The 8,972-nt window shown below is 38.3% G+C and overlaps 1 protein-coding gene across 1 annotated transcript; it reads right to left on the reverse strand.

Moving 5' to 3' along the window:
* Nucleotides 1-1,620: 1,620 nt before the first annotated feature.
* Nucleotides 1,621-7,545, reverse strand: tmem64 (transmembrane protein 64). Its single transcript, XM_079485252.1, has 3 exons — nt 6,141-7,545; nt 3,136-3,291; nt 1,621-2,136 (listed from the first exon to the last, which is right to left on the reverse strand). The coding sequence occupies exons 1-3, from the start codon at nt 6,834-6,836 to the stop codon at nt 1,951-1,953; spliced, it is 1,038 nt and encodes a 345-aa protein (XP_079341378.1). The 5' UTR covers nt 6,837-7,545; the 3' UTR covers nt 1,621-1,950.
* Between the last annotated feature and the right edge of the window lie 1,427 nt (nt 7,546-8,972).

The following is an 8,972-nucleotide window of genomic DNA, read 5'->3' on the forward strand; positions in this document are numbered from 1 at the left end:
AATGGGGGCAAGTGTCGTTTGGTTACCAACGTTCTTTAAAGTATCTTCAAAAGAAAGTCATACAGGTTTGAAACGACATGAGACTGAGTAAATGATGAATTTGTTTTTATTTTGGGGTGAACTATCACTTTAACATTAGCAACATGCCATTGTTCACAAACCCTTTGATTGTCAGATTACAGTAATGTGTTGCTGCAAACCAAACTGTAAGTGTCGATGTGTCAGAGTCCACATTTACGTTTCTGAGGACTCCATCCTTGAGAACCACTGCCGCTCAACATAACGTATGTGAAACATTAGAAAAGAATTCACAGCTCTAACAGAAAATATACAATGAAATCCAACTTAATCTTAACTTTTCCCACCTCTATGCTGCAAAACAGTAACAACATTCGCATTTAGCACTACAGTGTAGCGGGAATGTAGTGAGAGGCATATGACAAGACAAATCAAAAACAACCAGGCACCCGGATCATGTGAAATTCTTGGCAATAAGGGGTTTAATGTTCCGTAGGTCTGTCAGCGCAATAGATACCTGGGCTCCAAGCCATTACCTGAACCCTGTAGTAAATTATATAGGCAGGACCCAAATACGTCACTCAATGCCCAGGAGTCAATGCCTAGAAGAATCTCTACGGAGGGAACGACAGTTATTATCATGCTCCAAGTAAAATATATATATATATTTACTTTCAACATTTAGTCTTCCTCTCAAAATATACAACGTTGTTAAAGAAATAGTTCAGTTTCAAAATGAAAATTCTGTCATCATTCACTCGCCCTGTTGTCATTTTAAACCTGTGTGATTTTTTTTCTTCTTCCGCAAAACCCAAAGATATTTTGAAAAATGTTCGTAACAGAAAGAAAAACGTTGTTCCCCATTGACTTGCATTGGCTTTGTGTCCATATACTAGAAGTCCATGGGGACCAAAGTTTTTTGGGTTCTGACATTTTTCTAAATATCTTCTTTTGTGTTCTGCAGAAGAAAGTCAGTCATACAGGTTTGAAATGACAAGAGGGTGAGTACACAGACTTTTCATTTTGAAGGCGAACTTTTCCTTTGAAGAAGCTCATGTGTGAAATATTTCTGAATGATACCATTCTAACAATTAATAAATTAACGAACGTGATATTTTAAGATGCTAACAGCCCTATAATAAAGCATTTGGTTAAATCATACAAGGCAGAATACATTTCAGTCCTCTCAATATGAGAATGAGATATTGAACATGTACGGTCATACCGCCGAGCTGATCATGCACTGCTAAAGATTTCAGTTCTTAAATATCCAGCTAAGAAAAGGTCCTTCCCTCAACAAAACTGCCGAGAGGCAGAAGTGTACCCAGTCTGGCGAATTTCATCCAGGTGGGACTTAAAGACATTTTTTCTCTTCTAAAATTATATAAAAGGATCAATCTGTCAAGCAATACTTTGTTAATTTCTGAAATGTATAACAAATGAACATAATTTTTCATCTATACCAAACGACAGCATATTATATATATATATATATATAACAAAATAAACGTAAGCATATTAACCTGATATATTAGTTGGGCCCTCCGCGACATCTAAAGTAACTACAAATCTAATACACTCCAAGTTACTCACTCATGCCTTAGACGTCCTATAAACTTTTATATCATTTATATTAGTATAAAAAAGGAAGAAAAAGTACCACAAAAACTTCATGTCAATCAATTTCATTGACGCATTAAAGAATACTGGCCCAGGATCCCAATCTTTCCGTCAAAGGCCCCCGATGGGCAGCTCCTCAGCTTTGTGCCTATTCACAGTTCGACCTTTATCATAACCACAACAGCTGGCAGCGAGAGCCCAGACTACCTAACACGGCCTTGTCGTGCCTTCAAACACAGGCCAGAGCAGCTCAACTGGATGGTGGGGGTGGTTGACACGAGTCCCTTGAAGGAAAAATGTTGAAGTTTGCCGTCACACTACGTTGATTCCTCCTCCTGCTGTAGCTCTTTTGCTGCAGTAGCTCGGACCGCTGTGATTGGCCGCGTTGCCATTTGTGTACGATGTCTTCAGTTCCATCTGGCAGGCGGCGATGGCAGCGTTCAGTTCCACCTGCGCACGATGTACGACGTAAAACATCAGGCCGATACTGATGAAGATCTGTTGAGAGAAACGGAGAAAGCGAATGATGCGCTGGACTACGATTCATGTTAAGGCTCAAGATGCCGTGACTTAAATTCAATCTGAAACTTAAAGGGATAGTTCAGCCAAAAATAACAAATCTGTCATGTCTTTGAACTGTATATTCTTTCTTTTCTGTGGGACACAAATAAAGCTATTTTGAGAAACGTCCCTAACATTTACGGTAAAGCACTATAATTATGGTTTACTAGAAATTCCACATAATTTTCAACCAGAGAAATATGTTTCGTGGAAGCCCTTGGGCTGCATGTGGGGGTGGTTGACATGTGTCCCTTGAAGGAGAAATGCTGAAGTTAGCCGTCAGACTATGTTGATTCCTCCTCCTGCCGCAGAAACAGTTCACCCAAAAAATGTAAATGTCGTCGTCATTTACTCACAATCAAGTTGCTTCAAAACTGTACAAAATTCTTTATTCTGCCGAACACAAACGAAGATATTTTGAAGAATGTGGGAAACCACGCAGTTCTGGGGCACCATTGACATTTCCCTACTATGGAAGTCAAAAGTGCCCCAGAACTGTTTGGTTTCATTCTTTGTGTGTAGCAGAACAAAGTATACACGATTAAAACAACTGGGGGGGGGGTGTAAATGATGACAGAATTTTCCTTTTTTGGTGAACTATCCCTTTAAATGTTTTCTACTAGACAAAAACCTGAAATTACAACAATTATTCTAATGAATAGTGCAAACGGTACAAATTTGCATTATTATGCATTTATAAGATATTCAAAAAATACTGCCAGGCAGCTAAAATAAACATTCAGTAGATTTTGCAAAATAGATCTGTGCTCCTGTAGTTCACCTGGGTTCAGTTTCCAGGAAACACACACGTTATTAAAACATGCTGATAAAAAGTATCATTTTGGATAAAAGCCAAGTGAAGAAATGTCAAGTGTGAGCAGAACTTTATACAAGGGCCATCCCTTGCTGATAAGACTTGGGAGTTGTTGATCTCACCTGCAGACTGAATACAAAATATCCACTGATGCTCTGCTCCGCGATCACGTCCTCCATTGTGCGCAGGGTTGTGCCCAGATAGGAGTTGAGCAGCTGTGTTGGAAGAAGTCCCACTGAGGAAGCCACTAAATAGTTCGGCAAGGACACATCTGTGATCTGTCAAATAGAACCAAAACTATAACTCATGAAGTTGGTCAAGATGAATGTGTTTTAGAAGGTGAAAACATTCAATTTTTTATCTTTTGTCTCAGTTTTATTCAGATATTTCTTATTTTTTTCAGATATTTCGTATTTTATGCATGAATTCACTTTTTACACATCTTTCATACTTTTGCTGCTATGAACACAATGCACCAATACACCCGCAGGAGATTCTTCCGGTTGTACTATGATCAAACATTTCCCAAACATACGCAAATTAATGGTAAACTGCAGTTGGAACCAATTTACGTATTCCTACGTAAAATAGGTTTCTTATTCTAAATGGCTGTCCGGCATTCATTTTGTCTAACTGCAGACCTGTGCACGGTGTTGGGCTACCGATATAACCCACTGCAATCTTCTTCAGCACAAAACACTCGGCACATCGAAATACTGCCCTGCCACAGGACGTGCTTCTTGAGAGTATGTGAAACATAATTCCGGTTTGACCTCTTAAGTACCAACAAATGTACACCGTACCCTTGATCTCTAATTCCCCATAGTATGATAAAGCAGAAAGGCGTAAGACTTCACAATACGGTAATATTTGTTAACATCAGTTATGCATTAGCTTACAAATTTGTTTATCATTCTGTAATATCAACAGGATTGTTCATGATACTTTATTGTGCATTGACTATTGCCAGTATTTCATGACGACATATACTTTACAGATGTTACTACATGTTTAACATCAACATGCAAAACACAAGGGGGCCCCAGCTCACTCCCATGGGGGCCTCAAGATGACTAATATTTTAAAATGAGACAATATGAGCATTGAAATACACAAACAAAAACAAGATTTCTTATTCATCTTTTTTTCCAGTTAATGGTCTGAAATATTTTAGTGGCTAGAAATGTTGAGTTTGTTTTTGTGAATTGGGGCTTTGAATACTGTTAAAACTATTTGGTGGCCGTGGAGTCAAAAAGGTTGAGAACCCCTGGTCTGTACAACGAGGTGACTCCCACTATCAGGTTCAACCACAGGTAAACCCAATACTCAGTCACTGGTGTGTCCTTGTGCAAGACCATTCACTTATGAGAATGTCCCTGGCACTAATGTTATGAAGATCAAAGCTTAAACAAAGAACACATCAAAACCTTTAGAAAAACACTCTGCATGTACAGATGAACGACCCCTCACTATAGTCAAAACAAACTGGTGGAGGCAGAGAAAATCATTCAACCTGGACCAAGAGGTCAAGAAATTTACATTAGAATCATCCAGTGAATAAATTATTCAAGCATTAAACCACAGTCAAATATGTTCCAAGCATGCAGACTATAGCCTAAAGGTTCAAAGAGTTTAATCAATAATCAATAATGACCAAGCAAGGCATTTCATACAGAATGAGTAGATTATAAAAAAAGTGTTTTAACTATAAATTGGATTTAAACTATACACTTTTAAAGTAGTAACTTTAGTTCAAAAATAATATAATCACATTTAACCTTTAACATGATGTAAAACACATTCAGTTCACATATGATCATGCATTTTTAACTTTAAAGCAACTGTGTCATTAATAATTAATTTAAAGCAGAGTTAAGATCAAATGTGAAGATGAACACCTGACCCTGCAGTAAGTGTATATCACTATTCTAAACTCTCCTTGCTTATTCTTAATAGTTGCTGTTTTTCCTCTCCTGTGCTGGCTAATAAAATAGCATTACATCTTTTGCAGAGCAAAGCTTTTGTAAAATGAGAATGTATTGTGAGACCGTCTTTACTCTATGATCCTGTGTGAAAAGTAGCTGTGTTTGTTAAAGATTAACAGGCGCTTTGATGCCACTAATCGGAGACCTTTGTGCTCAGTACGTTTGAAAAGACAGAAATTACAAAGGGTAACTTATTTGATTTGTAATGTGTACATTGCAATGGTTTGCAAAAACTTTATGTTTTTAATACTTCAGAAAGTTATTAGGAAGAAAGAAGAATATGCAGGTAGTTGATACAATTTTGAAACAGTTCAAACTGGTTTTGAAAGGCATTTTCTTATTGCAAATCATATTATTAAGTCAGCTATTGTAAATAAGATTTTTATTATTTATTTAAAGTCATTTAAACCAGATGCAGTTTCTAAAGAAGAAAATGTCATTGTAGCTGCTTTTTTTATTGTCAATTCAATAGGTTTCTAATCTATCACAATATTGATTTTAAGTAATCTTTTGGGGTAACTTCTCAGCCCGAACTCTTACGCGATTAATTGTGTATTATTTGATTAATCGACACATCATGCAATTAACTGGATGAACGTTTTAATCGACTGACACCATAAAGTAATAAAAATAAATTAATCATGTCTAACTATAGTATAATATATAAATGCATAGTGATATATTTTTTATAAAATATGTACATTTAGAAAAAAAATCAAGAAAGCAATCTACATGTTTCCCCAAAAAATGAACAGGTTAACATGTTTTCTTATACATTTATGTAATTAAAACAATTGTTTTAATGTCAATGCCACTTCAGAAAGAGTTTCTAAAGAAAACAGCCTAAGTGGGTGTCTTATGTTTGAAAAAATAATACAACCGTTATGCGAATAATTGCGAATAATTCGATTAATAGGCAAATCGCAAAATTAACTAGATAAATGTTTTAATCGGTTGACACTAAAACAATAAAATAAAAGTAATAAAAACTAATAACACACAAAGAAATATAGTAATATATTAATGTATAAAAGCGATATATTTTAAATTCAATTTTTTTGAGAATTTTCAAGAAAGCAATCAATATTTCCATAAACACTGATCATATTTTCAAGAAGTAAAATCGAAGTCATAACACTCACCGAGAATACCGCGTTCTGCAGACCAAAGGGAATCGGCGTGAGTCTCGCTAAGGCCACAACCTTGAGTCCACTTCCACCCTCCACGACCCGAATAACAGCACTCAGCTGTTCACTGCTGCCGATCTTACTCAAAACCCAATTCGTCAGCAATCTCTTACACACCACATGAGCTATGAAAGTCCCGATCAAAACCCCAACCATCACCAGACCCATTCCCAACACGAACCCGTACAAATACCCCGCGGCGACGTTCAACACGATATAACCCCAACCGCAGGGAAACGACACCGTGATCAATCCCACGATAAAGAGCATGGCTCCCACAAAGCTGTCCAAACTTTCCACCCATAGCAACACGTCCTTCAGGTACTGGCGCACCAGTGCCACCGATGAGAAGCACACAGCTGTCAGGATGCAGGCCAGCAGGGCGCTTTTACAGCAACAGGTGGTTATACAACACGGATGTCTGAATTCAGGGGTGAAGGACACGCCGGTGTCGGTCAAGCTCTCGGGGTCCGACTCTGACTTCGGACCGTTTGCGCTTTCATCGAAGACGTTGCAGATCAAGATGTCAATCTTGTCGCAGTCCAGCGACTCCGGGGTCCGATGCAGCCAGCGGCTCAGCTGGATTTGACCTTTACCGGCCGTGTGCTTTAGGGCTTTCAGTAAACCCTGCACTGGACCTGAGCTCCACATGTTTATTATAACGTTACCTTCATATGACCGACTGGACTGCTAGTCCGATATAATGACCCTTGACTTCCACGTCGCCTGTAAGCGATGATCACTTGAGATAAAAGCCTGGGGAATACCGATCAGCAACCAATACTCGAGAGGAAAGGGGGTTCAAATAGGCAATTTATCTCGGAAGAACCGACGTGGAGTCGGACCACTTTAAGGACTTCAAATCCAAGTGTGTCGGCTGCCGGTCGCTCGCGAATGCCATGATCTCCCGCCGTGACGATACCAGGGGAATGAACCTCCCCCCCAGACACCTGCGAGAGATTTCCAGACGTGTTAGGATTGATCGCGGGTGGTTTATAAATCACAGACGCGTTGAACTTTCCGGACTCCAGGCTTAACCACAGACCACTGCGGTAACGGTATCATTCGGGCTCCAGCCTGAAGTCCTGCCGCTCGTCCGGTTTAAAATGTCACGTCGCTCGTCGTAAACAATCACAACAATGAAAAACTGCGGAAACGCGCTCGTTACGTCAGCCGAGGGAGTTGTCTTCTTTGTGCTGCACGGTCTTTGGCATAAGCGCTCGTCCGCATCAGTAATCGATGTTTACGCCGAACGCTAATACCGAGCACTGTGTTTGTTTCCCAGTATTCCATGCGACGACGTCACGTGACCCGCCCCGTCAACGCGCCACGTCACAGTACCGCGAGAACAGCGGTCTGTGGAAAGCAACGATTTCATCCCACAGATTTATACAGTGTATAATATACACACATTAAGAACAGCAGAACCGTGTTGCTTTATGAAAGTTTATATGACAATATAAGGTTTACATGAACGTTTTGTATTTACCTGATCCAAAAATAAAACCGTGCTTTTCTTCCTACACAAATGTATGTTTACTTCACTTCTAAATGAATCGTCGTATCATGCAATGCTATTATAGCCTTGTAAAACTAAACTAAAAATAAATTAATCTGATATAGCAACGAATACACAATTAAAGAAAAGAAGTGAGTTATACAATTGTTTAAAAATGAACTAAAATTCAAATAAAAGCTTAACATGTCAAAATAAAAGCTATTAATAAAACAAAAATACAACTGTAAACAAACTAGTCCACATCACCACATTATCATATTTGAATTTTTCCATGTTCATGTTTTTGGTCTGGTATCACTGCTAAACATATTTATAGCCTAATATTTAAATAGTTTGGGAGGGTTGTGACTTCTGTGGTTTAATTCTTAACACCGCCTTAACTTTCTCAACTTCCAGTTCCCCTTTTTATGTCAACACAAGCAGACTTAATACAAGTTGGTACAGAGAATCTAGAGAGAATAACATAAACACTTGTATTTTGTAAATGTATTGACTAAGCAAACACTTTCATCCAAAGTGATTTACAAATAAAGTATTGAGCAAGCGGAATTATGCCTTAAAGGGACAGTTCACCCAAAAATATAATGCCATCATTGTCATCATTTACTCACCCTGAAGTTGTCCCTGAATAAATTGTTGTTCCCAAATATCTTCATGTATACTCACCCCCAAGTTGTATACATGTCTTTGTTCTGATGAACAAACCAAAACAACTTTGAAGAATGTTGCAAACATGCATGGGGCAAATAATTTTCTCTATGGGGCAATTTGGACTTTTTTGACATGTCATTTCCCCTTGGTAGTCAATGTTAGTCAAGAACTGTTTGGTTACAAAGATTCCTCCAAATATCTTTCTCTGTGTTGATCAGAACAGATTAAGATCAACTTGGGTGAATGAAGACAGCATTTTCATTTTTGCCTGAACTGTCCCTTTAAGGTCTAACACAAACAATAAACATATAAATAACGTTTCCACCTCATCCTCACCTTTATGAAAGTCTATTGAAATGCTCTCACACTCATTTCTCACTGTGTGTAGTAATGTTTAGCAGATGACCGTAAAGTTGTCATGCAAGGATCATACCGTAGGAGCAGGAATAGCCTACATTAGACTTTACTCTGCTTACATGAAAGCACTTTTAGATGAGTTATACGGAAATACATGAGAAAACAGTGTATGCATCAAGGTGCATCTAGCCCTATAAAATGTAACCATTACAACATCGAAATGATCAGAAATAATGATTGCAAAGCCTATTGTAAAGTTC

Source organism: Barbatula barbatula (genome assembly GCF_947034865.1).
Source record: "Barbatula barbatula genome assembly, chromosome: 21".
NCBI classification, from domain to species: Eukaryota; Metazoa; Chordata; class Actinopteri; order Cypriniformes; family Nemacheilidae; genus Barbatula; species Barbatula barbatula.

Coding starts and splice junctions, on each gene's coding strand:
- tmem64 (XM_079485252.1), bottom strand. CDS start 6,836: ATGTGGAGCTCAGGTCCAGTGCAGGGTTTACTGAAAGCCCTAAAGCAC. Junction 3,292..6,140: donor TGCAGAACGCGGTATTCTCG/GTGAGTGTTATG, acceptor TCTATTTGACAG/ATCACAGATGTGTCCTTGCC. Junction 2,137..3,135: donor ATTTTGTATTCAGTCTGCAG/GTGAGATCAACA, acceptor TTCTCTCAACAG/ATCTTCATCAGTATCGGCCT.